This window comes from Cercospora kikuchii (genome assembly GCF_019650295.1).
Source record: "Cercospora kikuchii DNA, contig_00002, whole genome shotgun sequence".
NCBI classification, from domain to species: Eukaryota; Fungi; Ascomycota; class Dothideomycetes; order Mycosphaerellales; family Mycosphaerellaceae; genus Cercospora; species Cercospora kikuchii.
In genome coordinates this window covers 4332519-4352763 of record NW_025408583.1, presented here as the reverse complement: position 1 = coordinate 4352763, position 20245 = coordinate 4332519, and the positions used below count along the sequence as shown (strand labels likewise).

The 20245-nt window shown below is 54.4% G+C and overlaps 7 protein-coding genes across 7 annotated transcripts; 5 read left to right on the top strand and 2 right to left on the bottom strand.

Annotated features, from left to right (window-relative positions):
* Positions 1-693: 693 nt before the first annotated feature.
* Positions 694-4345, top strand: CKM354_000393300 (uncharacterized protein; the record flags this gene model as incomplete). Its single annotated transcript, XM_044799152.1, has 3 exons — positions 694-1041; positions 1108-3906; positions 3962-4345. The coding sequence occupies 3 exons, from the start codon at positions 694-696 to the stop codon at positions 4343-4345; spliced, it is 3531 nt and encodes a 1176-aa protein (XP_044655087.1).
* A 922-nt stretch (positions 4346-5267) lies between these two features.
* Positions 5268-6126, bottom strand: CKM354_000393200 (uncharacterized protein; the record flags this gene model as incomplete). The annotated part of the gene is made up of 3 exons (XM_044799151.1): positions 5268-5762; positions 5816-5908; positions 6049-6126. The coding sequence occupies 3 exons, from the start codon at positions 6124-6126 to the stop codon at positions 5268-5270; spliced, it is 666 nt and encodes a 221-aa protein (XP_044655086.1).
* A 1496-nt stretch (positions 6127-7622) lies between these two features.
* On the top strand, positions 7623-8477 carry CKM354_000393100 (uncharacterized protein; the record flags this gene model as incomplete). The annotated part of the gene is made up of 4 exons (XM_044799150.1): positions 7623-7759; positions 7813-7963; positions 8041-8260; positions 8317-8477. The coding sequence occupies 4 exons, from the start codon at positions 7623-7625 to the stop codon at positions 8475-8477; spliced, it is 669 nt and encodes a 222-aa protein (XP_044655085.1).
* A 1236-nt stretch (positions 8478-9713) lies between these two features.
* Positions 9714-13303, top strand: CKM354_000393000 (cytoskeletal protein-binding protein SLA1; the record flags this gene model as incomplete). Its single annotated transcript, XM_044799149.1, has 2 exons — positions 9714-13221; positions 13278-13303. 2 exons carry the CDS (start codon positions 9714-9716, stop codon positions 13301-13303), a joined length of 3534 nt encoding a protein of 1177 aa, XP_044655084.1.
* A 286-nt stretch (positions 13304-13589) lies between these two features.
* CKM354_000392900 (uncharacterized protein) lies at positions 13590-16613 on the top strand (the record flags this gene model as incomplete). The annotated part of the gene is made up of 1 exon (XM_044799148.1): positions 13590-16613. The coding sequence occupies one exon, from the start codon at positions 13590-13592 to the stop codon at positions 16611-16613; it is 3024 nt and encodes a 1007-aa protein (XP_044655083.1).
* Positions 16614-17208: 595 nt separating this feature from the next.
* Positions 17209-18033, top strand: CKM354_000392800 (uncharacterized protein; the record flags this gene model as incomplete). Its single annotated transcript, XM_044799147.1, has 2 exons — positions 17209-17800; positions 17855-18033. The coding sequence occupies 2 exons, from the start codon at positions 17209-17211 to the stop codon at positions 18031-18033; spliced, it is 771 nt and encodes a 256-aa protein (XP_044655082.1).
* A 964-nt stretch (positions 18034-18997) lies between these two features.
* CKM354_000392700 (uncharacterized protein) lies at positions 18998-20146 on the bottom strand (the record flags this gene model as incomplete). The annotated part of the gene is made up of 2 exons (XM_044799146.1): positions 18998-19873; positions 20072-20146. The coding sequence occupies 2 exons, from the start codon at positions 20144-20146 to the stop codon at positions 18998-19000; spliced, it is 951 nt and encodes a 316-aa protein (XP_044655081.1).
* Between the last annotated feature and the right edge of the window lie 99 nt (positions 20147-20245).

Genomic DNA, 20245 nt, shown 5'->3' with positions numbered 1-20245 from the left:
GGTCGGGCAGAGGCGGATGTGCGTGGTCGTGAGGGAGCGTGGGGACGTGGTGTCTGGAGGTTAGAGGACCAGCAAGCGGGAGACAATGACTTCAGACACGTAGGCACGTGACAGCCGCAGTGAGGCCTAGCTGCGAGGGCGAGGGCGAGGGATGTCGAGGACTGCTGCATTGTGGGAATGGAAAAGCGAGTTCTTCACCTTACGCACTGTACTGTCGGCAGACACGAAGCCAGTGTTCGCACATGCAGCGTTCGTGTGAACGTGAGGAGCGATGTGGGCTTGCAGAGAGGCGCGATGGCAGTGTGTAGTCAGTCAGTCTCCAGTCGGCATAGTTTAGAGCGGTTTCACCATCTCCATCTCCATCGACCAACACCGTCACTAGCACAGCACCGCCCTCCGTCCACGCCACCCTCCACACACCCGTGCCCAACGACAGCTCCGCTCGATCAATACCGCTGCGCGCACGGTGCTGGCCGCCGCACGAGCCCTCTGGTCGCGCCGTCTTGCCAGTGCACCACCGAATCCGCAATCGCTGCTACGAGACCGCCCCCCGTAACTTGCAGCGCCGCTTGAATCACCCGCGCAGCCTGCCTCCTACAGCGTTGGCCACCCCTCTTGCGTCCCCGTGGCAGTGTGCGCACTGTTGGCAGGACTGCGCAACGACCGCTTGTGCCAGCGCCGCCTCGCGCAGGCATGGCGGTGCCCACAGACAACGACCGGCCGCCGGGCAAGCAGCAAAGCTCCCATGAAGACGAAAACAACGGCAGGCAGAACGCGTCCCCTCCAGGAAATGGCCAGACCGAGCTCGCCCTCCGACCGCACGACCAGAATGCGGTGGGTGGGCTTGCGCCCGCACCGCAAGACAGGTCCCGAACTTCTCTAGACAGACCGCACGAGCATAGTAGCAAAGAGCGTTCCAAGTCAAATGGACGAAGGCCAAGCGGGCAGCAGCGAACATGTGGGAAATGCCAGAGGCATCTGACCGGACAATTCGTACGAGCGCTGGGCGACACATATCATCTGGAATGCTTCACATGTCACGTAGGTCTCGCAATACGCCCAGAGCTGCTTGTTGAAGGCATGCTGGATAGCTGACATGATTACTAGGACTGCGGGAAGATTGTGGCTTCAAAATTCTTTCCCGTGCCAGATCAGCCGCCGAATCAATATCCCCTTTGTGAGACCGACTATTTTCGAAGACTGGACCTGCTGTGCTATGCCTGCGGAGGGGCATTGCGAGGATCATACATCACTGCGCTGGAACGCAAGTACCACATCGAGCACTTCACGTGTTCAGTCTGCCCCACGGTCTTTGGTGCACAGGACTCATATTACGAACACGAGGGCAATGTGTATTGCCATTACCACTACTCGACCAAGTTCGCGCAAAAGTGTAACGGATGCCAGACCGCTATCCTTAAGCAGTTTGTGGAGATCTTCCGAAATGGAGTGAATCAACACTGGCATCCCGAGTGCTACATGATACATAAATACTGGAACGTGCGACTGCATGCACCCCCACCTAAGGGCTCTGAAGAGGAACAGACTCTGGAGCATCATAGGCAGATAAAGGCTAGCAGTGAAGGTGATGCAAGCGAAGATCAACGGCGAACCGTCAGAACAGAAGAAGAGGCGGTGGAGTACAAAGTCCACTGGATTTGGCATACTTTGTCGACTTTTGAAGAGCGCTCCGCCACTCGAATTTCCGACATGTTGCTGCACGTCAGTAATGGTGCATACATGGATGGAGTCGTCGCTGCGAAGAAATTCATAACTCATGTTGACCTACTGTTCGGAGCAGCCGATGACCTGGACCACAGACTCCAAGTACGGCCGACCGCGGGCGCAGACAAAACAGTCCGCACATTTGACGCTATCGTGCATCCGGGTCTGAGTTATAGCAGAGAAGCCAAGTTGCTGTGCAAGAAAGTAGTGGCTTTCTTCCAGCTTCTCGCCGAAAATCAGGACAATGGCGTCCGACGGCTGGGTGTTACGCAAGAGCTGCTCTCCCTTGTGACTGGTCTGGCACACTATTTAAAACTCATGATCCGGATATGTCTTTCAGGCGCTCTCAAGCTGGAACGAGAGACGTCCAGCGCAGAAGGACTGGAGGGTTTCTTGAAAGATATCAGCAAACTTGATGAGAGGCTAGATGCGGAAAGCCAACGAGATTCAAGGGCCGACGCTGAGGCCTACGTCGACAAGAGCGCAGACACATGCGCAGTTTGTGATAAGGCTGTCGAGGACAAGTGTTTCCGCCGAGACAATCGGGTGATTCACACGCAATGTTTGAGTTGTGCCAAATGTAACAAAGACTTTGGCGACGATACAGCAAATGCACGGTGGAGCGAGCAAGGGCAGAAGGCGTGGTGTGAGATTCATGCGCCCTCTGATGCGACGACAGGTGGTTTCGTGGCCGTATCACGCTTGCAGCAATATGTCCATCTGCTTCGAGTCGCGCACGCACGGCTCCTCGCCACATTGAGGACAAGCGGAGCGTTACCACATACCAGCGACGACCCCAATTTGCTCGGATACGACTCTCGAGAGGGGCACAGCCTCGACGGCCAGGAACAACCTCCGCTACTACGTTCGAATACAAGATCGAGATCGTATGCTGGCAGGTCGCCCGGTCAAAGAAACCAGGGCGAGCCCAGCTATGAGGATACAATGGGAGATATACGGCGCTTACGAAGCACCAGAATGGACAAACACCTTTCCAATGCCACCAAGAAGGCTCGCACGTCTCGAATCATCGATGGTCCCGAAGGCATGCGGCCAGGTTCGGCAGATGGAGGCGATAATCGTCGCAAGAGCACGTTCCAAATTATCGAGGATCGAGCTGCGCATGGGGATTCCGTCACTCAACTTACATTTGGCAAACAGGATGCAATGACTCTCGATGACATTCCTAGGATTGTGCAAGCGCAACAGACGAGGGAACAACGACCAAATGCGTCCCGGTACGCAAGACAGCCAATGATTCCACAGGACCCCGTGCCCAAGCTAGTCAATGGTCATACTCGCGACTTTTCAGGAGATGGTCAAGAGAAGCTGGAGACAAGGCCGCCTGGCACAAAGAAGTACTTCTCAGAACTGACAGCACTCGAGTACTTCATCGTCCGTCATGTTGCAGTTCTGTCGATGGAGCCCTTGGTCGAAGGGCACTTCAACCAGGAAGAGCTGTTGGACCTCATCGAGACTAGGAAGCAGAACTTCTGGAGCAAGTTCGGCAAGGCATTCCAGGGTAAAGAGAAGAGACCTCGGGCTGCCAAGAACGCCATCTTCGGGATACCTCTGGAGCAGGTCATTGAACGTGACTACGAGGAAAGTACCGATGGTGTTGGCCCTGGCTCTTTGAAGATTCCATCAATCGTCCAAGAGTGTATTAGCGCCATGAAGACCATGGACATGTCCGTCGAGGGTGTCTTCCGAAAGAACGGCAACATCAAGCGACTCAACGACGCCAAGGAAGAGATCGACGCCAAAGGGGCCGTGCAGGTTGATCTGACAAAGGAGAACCCGGTGCAAGTTGCAGCGCTGCTCAAAAAGTACTTGCGTGAATTGCCAGACCCGCTGATGACAAACAAGCTCCACAAGCTATGGACGACGTCCTCGCGCATCGAAGACAACGAGAAACGGCGACGACTATTGCACCTAACGTGCTGTCTCCTGCCTAAATCGCACAGAGACACGATGGAGGTCTTGTTCACCTTTATGAATTGGGTTTCGAGCTTCAGTCACGTGGACGAGGAGAGTGGCAGCAAGATGGACATCCACAACCTTGCAACGGTCATAACACCCAATATCATGCACAGCGGCAAGGACGTTGTACCTGTAGAGGACAGTTTCCTGTCGATCGAAGCTGTTCACAGCTTGATAGAGTGCAACGAAAGCATGTGTGAGGTATGTACAGTTGCCGATCGTGGACTTCGCTGTCCCGAATGCTAACGCTCAACAGGTGCCAGAAGATCTTGCCATGATCTTGAACGACTCTTCGCTGTTCAGCAACAACGCAGAAATCACGACGAAGGAAATTCTGAAGCGCTATGGTGACCGAGCAAAGGCGCCGACAGTCAATAGCGGGCATGTTGTCGCAGCACAGAACGGCACTACCTCGCCGCCATCATCTGCGCCAGTCGTTACGCGTGTCGACACCGACCCATATCAGCAGAGCGCATGGCAGAATGAGAGCTCAGTCAGGCATGTCGGCAGCGATCGAGACCCGATGACACCACCAACACTTCCATACGCGAATCCCAACGCATCCACCGAGTCCCACGGCAGTCCGAACCGCGCGAGTCGTGCAGGGCCGCAACAACAACGCCCTGTTGGTATGGCATAGGCGAGGTCTCATCGCAACAGAGCACAATCCGGAACCTAGCCAGAATCAATACAGACTTTGAAAACCACAATAAGTGAACCGGACACACACCTGTTGACATCTTCAGAACAAGACAGGACAGACTACTTACACGAATCGTTTGCCGTCGACGCAGCGGCGCGGCGACCATTTGGCATCCAGGCGGCCCGATACGGGTCATGCATGCACAGAGAAACACAAGAATTAAGAGAGCAGTAAGGAAGGAGCGTGTCTGCGCCACCCTCGGCGCATGGCTTTTGACTTGTTGCCAAAGGGGAGAAGAAAATCGGAGTCTGGTGTACATGTTGCCCGTGAGTGGGACAGAAAGCGTGACTCTTTGTTTTGTTTGTTTTTTGTTTTTGACTACCCCATATGAGTGATGTAGCGGGTCTGTCTGCTCAATCGGCGACAGAGAAGAAGATGAAAAGGCCAGTAGTGCTAGAATATAGCGCATGTGAAGTAGGGAACGCGCGCGAGTTTCAATGTGGCTTTGCTTTTCTACCAGTTAACTGGTTCGTGGTCACTCGTACTGTTATCTCACATGATATGGCTCCTGGCAGCGTTGCACGCTCCGAAGCACATTTCTCATGCTGCGCGGGATCGATTACACGGCTATGGGACCATCTTCGGTCAACTATTGGCAAATGAAATAACACTGACGTCTTGCACGAAAGGGTGAAATGGTGAAGGGGTATGAGTTCGCCACCCCCTGTGCTCGTGGAATGGAACGCGATTGTGTAGCAGTGCTGTGGAACGGAAATATTATTTGGCTCCATTAATTGAATTTTTGGACAAGTATCGTGTGACAGTTCGTATAAGCCTCTTTTAACCCAGAAATGCATATAACGCCGACCATGACACATTACTGAGACTGGCTTTGAAGCCATTCTTCGCTTTTAGTAAATTAGACCATGATGGCTGCAAAGGCACCAAAGACAAGTGCGACTGCGCTGCCGCCAGTAAGCAGAGATGAAGCGCCACCGGTGGACTGTGCGCCAGTGGAGCCAGTCTGGGAGCCCTGGAAGCCGGCATCGTTGGTGTTGCCTGGAGTGGTGGCGGTGCGAGTGAGAGTGGCAGAGCTCAAGGTGGTGTTGCGTGGAATGGTGACGTTGCCGGTAGCGTATGGTGGCACAGCGGTGATGGTGTGCGAGGTGGTGCTGTTGGCAGGAGCAGAGATGGTAGAGTAGCCAGCTGGAGTCTCGGCAGAAGAGGAAGACGAGCTGCCAGTACCACTGCCGCCAGAGACGGAGAATGGGCCCAGGTAGTTGGTGTTGCTGCCCTGTGTGATTTGCAAAGCATAATCATCGTCCGCCTCGAGTCGACTGTCCACGTTCCATGTGAACTTGCCGCCAGTACCAGTGCTGGTCAGAGTGCTGACGGTCTTGAGGTCATTTGCGTCCTGCGGTACATTTAGCGCCGGGTGTCTTATTTTCAAGTTCGGAGATTACTCACGCCCTCACGCAGGAGAATGGTCACTGGAGTGGTAGCATCGTCAGTCTGCCAGGTGAGCTCGACAGATTGACCGGCCACAGCTTGCGGCAGAGGCTACAGGGAAGAAAGTCAGCACGTTTCTCGCCATCTCAGATTTTGTCTCGCATCGGCCGCCTCGGATTCTGATATTCGAGCTTGAACCCAAGGTGAAGACGAAGTGACATCCGAGACAGCATGCGCTGGAGCCGACATACGTTGGTGAAGCTGATGGCAGCGGACTGCGCAGCGGCGAGGGCGGCGAAGGCGCCAACAAGAATCGACTTGACAAACATGGTGGATGGTATGGATCGGGCGATCGAGAAATGTGTTGGTGATCTAGCGCTCGAGGGTCGATGTTTTGAGGAACGAGTGGATGTCTGGCGACGAAACGAAGGTGGTGGTGCACAAGGCTGTCACGGCGGCGTGGAATGTTGAAGACAAAACCGCCGGGGACGTTGGAAGGAGAAGAAGAGGTTGCGAATCGCCAAGATCCCTGGGTCGTCGCTTCCAATCCCCGGAAATGAGGCCCACTGGCAGCATGGATGATGGCCGCCGGGGGTTGCCGCACTCCACCCAGCCCGTACGACTCGAACGGCCTGCCACGGCTGCAGTGCCACCAGCGGCCGCAGCCATACCACCGCCATTGCACGCTGCGCCGCTGCCAGCCGTCGCCGCAATGGCGCTCAACGACGACGCTCCTGCCGCCGACTGCCTGGATGGAGTCTACGGACGAGCACGCGACTTAGGGAGACGCGCAAGCTTCGGCTGACATGGCTCATGTGGCATCGCGCTATTCCCATGTTGGGCATGAGAAAACACTAAAGGGCGCCTCCCCCGGCCCAGTCCGCCACCACGAAGCTAATTCCAGCTCACCACCAACAGTGGACGCGTTTCAGCCTGCCTCAGGACGCTCCCCTTCCACTGTCGCCGGCAGTGGGGATCGAGGCCTTCATATAGCAGGCCTTCTAGCTACACACCATGTCTTCTCGAGCGCTGCCGGCTTTGGCCGCGCAGAACGAACAACTAGCGGCGCGCCATTGAGCTGACGAGCGTTGGAACTTGGATCACAAATTCACACCAGGCGGCCTTCTCGGAACGCCGCGGTGCAATCGTGCTCGCTGCGCCGACAACCTTCTTCTCACCATCCATGACAGCGGCGGTGGCGAATCTTCGCTTGTTCCCTCTGCTGTTTTTCGAACAATCGAGACAGAGTGGCAGTGGATTCCTTCTTGGCATTGCCTTCCATTCTGGGCAACGGACGCGGCAGAGCGCTCATGGGATCTCTGATTGGGAAAGGCGACTCATCTCCGGCCAATCGACCCTGCGCAACCTTCGACCCACGATCCTAGTCGCGACTCAATCTTTCCTGGGCGGCACGTTGTTCAACGATATAGTGTTGTATCGACGCAATGTTCAAACTTCAGCACACCACATTTTGCGACCCCAGATTTGTGGAATGCGCGCCTCACAACATCGGTGCGCAGGAACTCTCGCTGCTCCTACGTGAAATAAGGTTGACCTAGCTCAAGCGCCTGCTTCGCTACTCTCACCAACCACAACTGCAGCAGACTAACTCCTACTGTTCATTATTGGCTGTCGCCATCTCCCAGTGTACACTAGGCAAATTCGCAGGGGGTTTAACTGCTGAAGAGCCGCCCTCTTGCTCGAGCACTTCGTATCCTCCGTCGCGTGGCTCTGTCGAACACTTCTACTCCAACCTTCTCACCACTCGTTTAGGGAACAGTTCTATCCTCGACTACTTTTCGTATCCTTATTTCATATATCCACCATGCAGATCTCACGCTCTTTGTTGCTTGCGCTCGCTAGCGCCTTCGCTGCCTACGCGCAAGTTCAGTCCACTGGACCGAATGCCTTCACCAACACGGCTTACAACGCCGTAGCTGGCCAGACACTGACACTCACATGGTAAATGACGGGGAAGGCATCATGCATCCGCGCCGCCAGCTGACTGGGTGTAGGACTCCAAGTACCGAGGGCACCGTGTCGCTCATCCTCCGCACAGGCGCCAACAATGACTTGGACACTGTCGAAACCATTGCGTCGAACATCCCCAACAGCGGTTCTTATGACTGGAGCATCCCCGAAAGTGCTGTTCGTGGTAGCAACTACGTAAGTAGCATCGCTAGATCGGATCTCTATGCAGAGGCATGTTTGGGATACATGCTTACCTTGCACCTGTCTTCTAGGCCATTGAAATTCAAAGTGACTCGGACACATCTGTGACCAACTACACTCCTCAATTTGTACTTGAGAGTGACAACGTTGGTCCTATCCCTACTGAAGGAAGCTCTACTTCGGCTCCAATCTCGTCCTCCGTGTCCACTGCCGCGAGCTCCTCCGCCAGCGAGACCGCGAGCGAGACCACGACCGGAACCGAGACCTCTGAGACCTCCTCGGCGACTACCGGTGTGTGCTATTGTCCTGATTATGACAGAAGTGAAACTAACATTCTGTGTGCGCAGGATCTACCAACAGCAGAACTACCGGAACTGCTGCCCCTACCTCGAGCAACGGTGATCTTCAGGCCACCCAGTCGACGACATCCGACTCCGGTGCTGGTGCTCGTGCGACTGCCATGGTCGGCATGCTCGGTGCTGTCGCACTCGGTGCATTGGCTTTGTAAGCTGGAAGCTTGGGTAGAGCGAGAGGTGATGCGGTGATGCACAGAAGAAGCCCACATGTAATGCGCGAAGAGCGGATGTAATTCGAGATACCTTGTACAGTTTGCGCGAGAATCTTCAGGCCTTTGCAAGGTCGATCGATGAGGGCGCTTTTTAAATCGACAGAACTGCTATTGTGAGCAGGAATCTTTGGGCTTTGCTGAGAAAGTGTCGATGAACATAGTCATACTTCTCCACGGAGTTGAGGTGAAGTGTGTTGTCGTGGGTTGACAGTCGTATTCCGGGATGTTTTTGCGTCACTGTGACCCACTCTGCACATGCATGCTGCATATGTGGTGAGACGTGTTGCGCATTGGTGTCTCCCATGTCCATGCTCCTTGATGCGCAAGAACAACGACTCTTAGCTCTACGTCTAAAGACATTCCGCAGCAGCATGTCAACGAATGTGATGCGTGCCTTTTGCACTCAGATGTCTGATCGATGTGCTAGGTCTGCCTTACGCTCACATGCCTACCCGCGATCCTCTGTCCAAAGCGGCCCGGTCATGCTTGAAAGTTATCGAGGACAGTCGTCGAGGGCGGTGAACTCCGCTCGCTCGCTTGAACGTCTGCTGAATTGATCGCAAGTGGCCGGTGCATTCACGGTCGCCATAGATCGTAGCAATGGTGACTAGCTCGCGCAGATCTTCACCACAGCTCCAGCGCCGATGTGGGTAGACTGCACCGAAAGCCATGTGCTACAGTATTGCAACGGTCTGGTGAAAGTTGCTGCCGAGAGATATTCCTGCTTATTAACCTCCAAGGTGACCAACAAGCAGAATTGATTCTGAGGTGAGAGACGCGTCTGGTTCTGGCTGTTGTGCGAGGATACACCCGTACGGTTTCTCGCATGCGCGGACGGTGGAGCTGGCGGTCCGAAGAGTCGCGAAAGGTGATGCTGCCAAGCGCAAGCCGTTCTCAGTGACATCTTTGCCGACCAATCCTCGCGCCGAACTGCTGAAGTATAGAACCCATTCTTTGCGACGTGAGAAGCAGCTGTAGCAGCAGTGAGGTGCAGCGAACCGTCATCGTCGCAGGGCATTGACGTCGTCGCTGTCCTCTCCGCTCCGCCTCGGCCAGGATCCGCCCCCGACCAGGGCAGCGCCTTGTTTCACGAAGCACCTCCAGGCGTCAGCTCCCTACACCCACTGCCGCTTGTTGACCACCGTCTTGTCCGCGAGCGAGCGCCGTGCGTGCAAGATGCCCTTTGTCGACGTCGTCCGCGCGCTCTACGATTACGCTGCGCAGAGTGCCGAAGAGCTCGAAATCAAGGATGGCGATCTACTCTTGGTGCTCGATAAGAGCGAGGATGATGACTGGTGGAAGTGCAAGAAGAAGGCCTCATCTGACGAGGACGACGAGCCAGAAGGCCTGGTACCGAACAACTACGTTGAGGAGGTGCGGCCTATTGCTCAGGCCAAAGCACTCTACGACTATGCACAACAGACGGACGAGGAGCTAAGCTTCAAGGAGGACACGCGCCTCAATATATACGATGAGACAGACCCGGACTGGACGTTGGTGGGCCACAATGGCAAATACGGCTTTGCTCCCGCCATCTATATTGAACGTCTGGATGCTGCCTCGACTTCAGCTCCCGCTCCAGCTTCCCCATCCCCAGCAGCTGCGCCGCAACCACGAGCTCTGGCGCCACCTCCGATGCCAACGCGTCCTGTTGCTGACGATGGACCCATTCCCGGTGAGGCCGATTACGTCCCACCGTCCTCGGAGCCCTCGGCCAGCAATCCAGCTGCAGCGCTCGCGGGAATTATAGCACAAAGGACAGGAGGCAACCCGACTTCTCCGCCCGCAGATCGTTCACTCGCCTCTCCGCCGCTGCCTCAGCGATCGCAACTGACTCCCGATGAAAGCGACGAAGAAGCTGCACCCTCACTGCCCCGTCGGCCACCCTCACAGACTATTGCACCAGCGTCTCCTTCGTCCCCTGTTCCGCTCCAGACGCAATATGCAACGCGTCTCTCGCCCGAGCCTTCCGGGGCACAGCCATCACCGTCATACAACAGAGCCGGTTCTGCATCACATGATGATTATGGGGACGAAGCGTTGTCGCCACGAGGTTTCCACTTGTACAATATTCATGAAATGGTGTCACACATGGGCAAAAATAAGAAGATGCCTACTACACTCGGCATCAATCCTGCCAAGGGCATCATCATGATAAGTCCAGAGAAGAGCAGAGATGGACCGAGCAAAGAATGGACAGCAGAAAAGCTCACGCATTACAGCATCGAGGGCAAACATGTGTTTGTAGAACTCGTAAGGCCGAGTAGGAGCATTGATTTTCACGCGGGAGCCAAGGACACCGCACAAGAGATAGTTGCTGCACTCGGGGAAATGGCGGGCGCGGTACGACAAGAAGGTCTGCGGGAAGTTCTAGCAGCCAGTGCTGGGACAGGACTATCGGGACTTAAAAAAGGACAAATGCTCTACGAATTCATGGCCCAGGGAGACGATGAGGTGACCGTAGCCGCTGGAGATGAGGTCGTGATTCTGGACGACGTCAAAAGCGAGGAATGGTGGATGGTCCGACGAATGAAGAACGGCAAGCAAGGTGTCGTGCCTTCCTCGTACGTGGAAGTGACAGGAATCATCTCGCAAGGACCAGAGGCCATCACCGGTCTAGACGCAGCACGGAGTACTGTGGAACAGAACCGATTGGAAGAGGAACGACTCACAAAAGAAGCAGCACGGAAGAGCAAGAAACGCGAGAGTGAGGTCATTCCACCCGAGAGGAACAGCAGTCTAGCAGGCGACACACGACGTACATCAATGCGTGGAGCCGACAAACGAGGTTCAAAAGATCAGCCGAAGGCGAAGCCAAACCAGAGTCGAGTCAGGACATGGACAGATCGCAGCGGCACGTTCAAAGTTGAGGCAGAGTTCATTGGCTTGCGCGAAGGGAAGATCCACCTGCACAAGCTGAATGGCGTTAAAATTGCTGTTCCGGTTGCGAAGATGGCTGTCGAGGACCTGGAGTATGTTGAGCGTGCCACAGGGGCAAGCCTGGACGAGGATAAACCGCTTTCTAACATCAAACGCCGGAGCACGCAGAGGCAAGCTAATGGCTCGCGATCTGCGGCAGGGGCCAGTGTGCAGAAGAAATCAGACTATGATTGGTTTGACTTCTTTCTGCAATGCGGCGTCGACCCGCACATTTGTGAGCGTTACGCGGGCTCCTTCTCGCGGGACAACATGGGCCCAGAGATTCTTCCTGAGGTCAATCAACAATTGCTGCGGACGTTAGGACTCAAAGAAGGCGACATCCTTAGGGTGATGAAGTTCTTGGACAACAAATACAACAGACATGCTGATGGAGGGCCCTCTGCAACGCAAGAGGATGGTGCTGCCGGAGGATTGTTTGCGGGTCCCGGTGGAGTCCTCAAGAACAACACGCGCAAGGGAAGACCTGCGCCAGCAGTCCAGACCAATGATGTGGTCGACGAAAGCGCGTTCAAGGCTAAGGTCGACAGTCCAGGTGTGAAGACTCCGTTGGCAGATGCAAAATCGGCATCTGCTACTGGTGGCCAATCCACAAATGGCTTTGATGATGACGCGTGGGATGTGAAGCCTCCGCGGGCACAGACACCAACTAAAGCTGCTCCTGCTGTCAAACCTGCTGCATCTACGCCAGAGGCTCCCAAGCCCCTAATAAACGACGACATTGCTTCCTTATCTATATCTGCGCCACCATTGCAGCCAACACCGGCCTCTCAGCCCTCGCCTACACCGCCAGTTCAACAGCCAACCCAGACAACACCCTCTGCAGCGCCAGTCGCGAACCAGGCCATTTTCGACAAGATTGCTGCTTTGGCACCCGCGAACCGCCAATTGCAGTCACAGCCGACAGGGTATCAACAGCCACTGCAGACAGGATATCAGCCGCAGCAGCAATTGCAACCGCAGCAGACAGCACTACCACGACAACGCCCTGCAGCTCCTCAGCAGCAAACCGGCCCCGGCACGATTGGACTGCCGCCACCTCCTCGCGCGGCCTCGGCGCCCGGGTTCCCGCCTCAAATTCAGTCCTCGTTCGGTCCACCGCCGCTACAGGCACAGCTGACTGGCTATCAGCCTCAACAAATGATGCCACAAATGTCCCCGCCTGGTCCAGGCATGCAACAACAATTTCAGCAGATGCAACCGCAGCACACCTCTTTCCAACCCCAAGGGTACAATCCAAACTATCAGCAGCAGGGCGGCATTCAGTCCCTGCAGCAGAACTATCCGGCAATGCAACCACAGCCTACAGGGTTCCAACCACAAAACCAATATGGCCAACAACAAGCTCAGCAGTACGGGATGGGTCAGCCCAACTACCAGCAACAACTTGTCAACGGAACTCAGACTGGGTCACCTTTCGCCGATCCACCACGACAGCCTTTCCAACCAATTCCATCTGGTTTATCTAACTCTTTCACCGCACAGCAGACTGGATTCCAGCCTGCATTCAATCTGTCACAACCCACTGGTATGAATGGTTTCGGTGCTCAGCCAACCCAGCCTGCGCCGCAGTTGCCTCCTCAACAAACAGGGGGTGTCTTTGGACCATCGCAACCACTTTCAGTGCCAGCAGCTCCCCTTGTACCCCAGAAGACTGGCCCGCCACCTCCAGTCCGCTTCGGTGTGCAGCCTGGTGCGAAACCTTTAATGCCGCAGCCTACCGGCAGAGCCAATCTGGCGAAAGCGAGTAAGTCTGTCCCAATACACAGAGCTTTCCACAAGCACATGCTGACCGATGCACAGCTCCGCAAAATCCATTCGGGTTCTGAGCATCCATCTGAAGTGTAAATTTTGTTAAGATGTGAAAGAGCATCAGGATGCCTCCCTGTATATAGTGTAATAGGTTCGCTACAATAAATGCAAATCACGACTGGCTGTCAGAGGCCTCTGTCATGATACTGTACTCGACAGCAGCTGCTGTGCTGTAGTGGATCTTCCGGCTCGGCCCGTGCACTAAGCGAGCTCAAAATGACGAACGACTGGTGATGAATTTCATGCCAGTGAACTTGCGTGTTCTGTGAGCTTGTGTTCAGAACGCCTCTCTGCAATGCTGCAATGTCGGACATACAACTCTACCTCCTCGAGGTGGACAAAAACAAGGCCGCGGCTCAGACAATAGCAGCCGGAAGCGCCGAGAAACTTGAGCAGAAACAACTCAAACTCGTCAACCTCATCACCAGTCTTGAGGAGTATATCAACAACAAGGACGATGGCGCTCTCCGTGCCAAGTCAGTAGCATATCTTGCGGATGTTCTCGAAAAAGTACCGCCCAAGGTCTTCTCACTTCAAGAACGTCGCTTGCTCACTGATTTTGTTCTCGGAAGGATCGCAAGTGATCTCGAGGGCATTGGCGCTTCTGCAAGGGCGCTCCTGGCGCTCGAATCGCTGGGCAAATGGGACGTAGATACTGCGCAGAAGGTGATGCGTACGTTCATGGATCATACACATCCATTGCGGCAGTTCAAACTACAGACCGAACGATATCCCATAATTCGACTCATCGACCGCCTGCTAGCCACTTATCGATCCGGCATGAAGCAACTACATGAAGACGACCCCGAGTTCATGCCAGGATTTATCTCCTACTTTGAAGGCGAGAAGGATCCCAGAAACCTCATGATCGTCTTCTCGCTTCTGCAAGTACCGATGGCGGAGTGGGATATTCACGCCTACGCACATGACATGTTCGATGCAGTCTTCAATTACTTTCCGATCACGTTCAAGCCACCTCCCGATGATCCATATGGCATTACAGCTCAAGACCTCAAGGATCGGCTTCGCGATTGTATCGCTGCGAACTCGGACTTTTCGCCATATGCTTTTCCTGCGCTACTGGACAAGTTGGACTCGACATCGATGAACACAAAACGTGATGTGCTTCATACATTACAGGCTTGTGCTGTAAGCTACTCAGCAAACACTGTCAACCTCTATTCGGTAACTCTTTGGGATGCCCTCAAGTTTGAGATCATTAATGTGCAAGAAGAGGATCTCGCTGAGGAGGCTCTGAAGGCTTTGGCACTCATCGCAGATAAGCTCGCGCCAATCGACAATGCACTCAGTGCATACTTGAAACCCATCGTCAAGGAATGCAATGAGCATCTGGAGGACGCACCAACAAAGCAGTCTCAAGGGGCTGGGCGGATCATTTTGGCCATAGCTAGGACGAATCCTACTGTGGCCGACAAAGTGACCAAAGGAATATTGCCTGTCTTGTTCTCTCTATACGGGTCCTCGACATCCATTGCGAAACGACGTGGCTTGTTGGAGGTATATAACAGTCTGGTACAAGCACATGCCGATCTGCAGGCTTCGGGACACGAGGTCTCTGTAGAGGGCCTCCAGGCTTTCCTTGATCAAGCAATGACTGCCATGCTGCATGCCCTTGCACGAGCCCCAAAACCGGAAGTTTCGTTCCGTCTAACTGCCATGAATGGTCTCATACAATTGATCAGCGCGAGAAAAGTCCTCTCTCCGGAGCAATTAGGCCTGGCCGTAAGTGCTGTGCACGATGTTGTCCTTCATGAACAGATTGAAGGGCATGGGAACATCAGATCAGAAGCCATCGCTGCATTGATAGAGATCGCCGCTGCTGCACCCGATGCAATACGGGACCAAACCGTACCAGCATTCATGGTTGAATTACCCGACGATGCCCCCGATCGGGCGACGTATCGAAGCGCATTGGAAGCATTTGCCCAATTAAGTCATGAGCAACAAATCTTCGATACTGTGGTCTTGCGACTGAAAAACAAGCTCAAGGCTGCGCAGTCCCGACCAGAATCGAAGGAGCTGGCGTCGGATCTATTGCTGGCCATTTTGTACTGCTTCACGAACGGAAGTCCCATGAAGGAAGAGAGTGGTAGCATCAGAAGTGATTACTATACTGACTACGCTGAGTATATGATCCAGCGTCTGCAGGACACTTCAGCACCTGATGTGGAAACCTCTACAGCTGCCATCGTTGGACGCTTGACGAACCACATTCTCCGTCAGCAGACCCCCCATTTCCAAGCGACAGTCTACAATAAAGATCTGGAGTGGCTGTCACCAGCCAAAGCATCCGGGCCGGACGATGCGACCAAGCGTGTTCGCGACTACGCACCTTTTGCGCTCTACTATTACGCTGCTGTTCGACCGGAGATCATAGATCCCCAGGACATTATGACCACTCTACAGACACAGGCGGCGTTACTGTTGAATGGCGAGCCGGACGTAGTAGTTCGCGCGTCAGTGATCCGGCACCTATCACTTTTGATCAATAAGTTCTTGGAGCCCAAAACCCTGGAATCGTCGCTGCAGCTCGGCGGAATTGATGTCGAGGCTCTACTTTCCGACCACACGGACACGACAAAGAGTAGCATATCGTTCGCCGTTCTGAGAGCAATGATGGTGCAGGGCAAATGTGGAGCGCTGACTTCAAGATATATCGAGGCCCTTCTCCGCACGCTTCCCGAAGCCAACAAGGCTTTCGCACGGAACTTCGTACTTCTGCTCTCACCGGACGACATCCTTTCGAAGGAGAACCACTGCATTATCTCTGGCCTATACAAACAGCGAGCATTCAGCCAGCTCGTGAAGCCGATCAATGATCGTGTGCGAGCTGCGGAAGCATCGGCCAAGACAAACTATCTCATTGCGATGTCTGGAGTTCTCCAATGGCTTCCATACTCAGTGATCGAGTCGTCACTAGGAGACTTGATGCCGGCTCTGCTCCAGTGCATGGATCTGAAAGATGCTGGCGATCAAACTGTCAAATACTCAACACTGGTCATTTTCGAATCTGTGCTGATGCACGATCCCGCGATAGTCGCCGAGCATGCTCGCTCACTGATCAATCGCTTGCTAGATGCAACGCATGGCTCACCGAATGAAGCCAAAGTCCGGGCGAAGGCGTTGAGATGCTTGACACTGGTGCCTAAGCAGCTGAAACGCGAGGCAGTCGTTCCGTATCGTCGGCCTGTGGTCAAGAAGCTCCTTTCCTGCCTCGATGATGGGAAGCGGAATGTCCGGATGGAGGCGGTGAGATGTAGAAGTGCTTGGCTTGCTTTAGATGAGGGGACTGAGGAAGAAGAGTGATCTGAACACGAATGTGCAGCATGTAGACAGCAGTATAGAGATGCATTACGTAGAGCATTCTTTTGTGAAAATCAGACTTCTGCATTTGGTCTCAAGTGCCTTGAGCAATCCGTCGTACTATAGTCGGTGGTACCTGACCTGCTGATCGCATTGCTGCGTGTGTAGCATGTCTTGACCCGAACTGAAGGTGTCCGGGGTTGCGTTAAGAGTCGGGTGGATCAGCTGCGCAACATCGAGTGATCGGATTTTAGGTTTCAGTCGGACCTGGTAGCATTGACATTGGCACATGATGGATTTAAATCATCCAACTCCTTCACCACGACGCATTCGTGGCCACGAGACGCTGATCCACGACCCAAAACTCTTGACCCTCCTGTAAACACACGCACAGCCCACGCGGCGGGCTCGAGTCCGGCGCGGGACAGCACCTCGCAGCTTCCGGCCACAAGCCCATTATCATGTGAAGAGTGGTACAGAAGATAGGAGAGCAACGGCTTGTTTCTTTGGAGCAAGAGAACAGGGACACTCGGACAAACGGCCAGTAGCGCCTCGCCTTCAACGCCCTTCTTTTGTCCCGCAAGCAATCAGCAGAGACATGGCAGCGGCCGAAGCAGCAGCCGACATGCTCAGTTCGCAGGACACGCGGCGGAATCGAGCGGTACGGGACTCGGGCGAGTCCTCTGCGGATGAGCAAACTGCAATCTACAGGAACACAGCGATCCGATACGGCACGACAACGGGCGCGGCGGCAAGTGAGGATGCTCAGGAGAATAGCAGAAACCACACTGGCGGGCCAGACTCTCACACGATGAACAATGGCTCAGTCAGGTCACGAGCTCGTCGTTCAGATGGTGCTGCGGGCGGTTCAGCACAATTACAGGACCCGAGCGTTGGAGCTGGTGCTCATCAGCAGCAGCAGGCTGGCGAGCGGTGGTGGAAGACGTTGGTTGATAAGTACGGTAGTGTCGAGCTCGAAAACAAAGGCAGTGTTGCTCGAGATCACCTCGCTCTAGAACGCACTTTCCTGGCCTGGTTGAGAACTTCTCTATCGTTTGCGTCTATCGGTATTGCTGTCACGCAACTCTTTCGACTCAACACTGCCATTCAACCTGGATCCGACGTCAACGGGACAACTGCAAGGTTGAGATCTGTGGGGAAACCGCTCGGAGCAACGTTCTTGGGCATTTGTAAGTTTTATTTGCAGTTGCACCTCGACCATGTATGCTGATGGGTTCTTCTAGCCATTTTGATCCTCCTACTGGGCTTCCATCGCTACTTCGAGAGCCAGCACTACGTGATTCGCGGCAAGTTTCCTGCCTCGCGAGGAACGATCATCATAGTGTCCGCCGTCGCTACAGCCCTGATAGTAGCAAGCCTGGTCGTCGTGTTAGCCATTGCACCCAAGGCATTCGAGACGTGAGACAGACGTCTGTTACAGGCAATGATGGCTTTACAGACGGTATCAGCTCCAACCCCATGCCTCACGTCGTCGGGCTCAACGGCAAGCTCATTCACATCTCCTCGAACACCTGATGATCGTTTTGAGGTCTATGGCACGCCTCCTGACAAGTCGATTATGGAGCGAATCAACACCATTGCAGACTTCATCACCGTTCAAGAGCAATGCGCCGCCGAACTACATACTCGCCTCGCCCAGCTGACTCAACGAGTTACCGAACTTGCTTGCAAGCTTCAAGACGTGAACTCAGCTCCGAACACATACGCTCTGCCTAGATCATTTGCAAATGCGAGCGTTCTCTACGCACCTCAATTCGGCGTCCCCACGACAAAAACGAGGTGTCAGAATCTTGCACGACAAAGGGGGATGGCGAAGCTAGACATCCCATGCTATGTTCCCCCTCGACCGCACCGAGCAAGAGGTGTGGCACAACAAGCCTGATGAACAAGAGACCGTATGAGGAGGGTCTGCAGTTGAGAAGCCTTCCAGGTTCGGTAACAAGACACGCCTCGAACGACATTCCTATGGGCCCGGAAATGTGTGTCTGCGGCCCGCAGAGTGATCTAACTGGCAGGATGGAGTGGAACTGCCAGGTCGTGGATTGTCAGAAGCAGTTGGTCTTTCGGCCCCAGATGCCACTCCTATGGTCAATGGCCTAGGGAAGTGTTGATGAGAGACGATATCAGTGGGTGCCGTGGAGCTTCTGGCAGAGGGTATCCGGAGGATTTCTTCATTGTTATTGGAGGCGCTAATATACCCTTGATGCCTTGGTTGGAAACTTGTTTAATGCATGACTGGTGGAGGATTCAATGGCGTTTCGCATACAGGACGTCGCGCGCCTGGCTAGTTTTATGGCGCATGTCCGATTTTCGCAGTTCGCTTCGATATAACTACGGGCGCGAGGGATCGCATAGCCCTTTGGGTCTCAGCTCTGGAAAGCATCATTGAGATAGTCAACAAACAGATCGCGTATGCGAGCTTTGCTCAAGCTGTGTTGACGATTCAAACCAATGAACTGCCTGCGCAACCGTTGTAACTGCGGCACTGATGGCGAGTTCATTGGCAAGTTGATCACCAACTCTGTGTCAGGGACCTGGAGTTCACCGCCGCCTTCTCCGACATGGTCTTGTTGCCAGTTAGTAATCAGCGAGATCACATCCGAGGTGGTTTTGTCGAGCTCGTAGAGATATCCTTGCTCGGCCGCTGGCTTTAGCACCGTGGCGGCATTTGGCCGCACGACCTTTGCTTTCCCATCCGACCCGATTAGTGCTTCCCAGATTGCATCATATGGCAGCTCGGCATCCTCGAATGGGATAGTGAACAGGGGAGCATCCCATCTGCTCATGCCGTTTGGCTCTTCGTAACGAAAAACCAAGTTCTCAAAGACTTCTGGAGCGTAGCCTCCAGTTGAATCCTTGAGTGCCTGGTCATTGAGCTCACGACATTTATCCGCTGGTGTTCCAACGTGAATCACGCAATTTGTTGTCTGAACGGCCTTGGCTTCGCAGTAGAGTTGATAGCGGAAGCCTTTGATGTAGTTCATTGCATCGGCCACGACGATGTTATCGCGTGTCAGGATGCGCTTGATGGCTGACGACAGAGTCGCGCGAGCATCCTTCTCGGATCGTGCAGCAGCGTAGACGTCTCGAGTAAGTCCCAGGCTGTCGTCATTGACATGGTGGATTTTCAGGCGCTTGACTCTTGGCTCGCTGGATTCGGATATTTTTCGATTGAAAACTTCGATGAGCTGCTGGCTGCGATATGTTTTGCCGCTGGACGGATAGCCCGACAAGAGAATCAGCTGCACGACCGCATGTTAGTGAACACACTCCCCAAGTCGTCGATGCGGTGGACGTGCCGGCATTGTGCTTTGTCGGATATGGTCGATCTCGAGCGTGAGTCGATAGGAGCGATAATGTCCGCGTGCCGGCTAATCGTGGTTCATGGCTGCCTCGGGGACAAGTCGCCGTGACTCGGAGGGCAAAGCTTGCTTCGTCACTGCCAGCTTTGATTGCCTTCTTTCTGCTGCAGCTGCCTCGTTTCGGGTGCTGTTGCCCGTGGGGAAAGAAGGCATGATGCTTCCAGCGTCTGTGACATCCTCGCGCCCGCCTGCATATATGCACACACTAGACCGCGGCAACTGAAGGCGCCAGAGAAATGCCTGCAAAATACT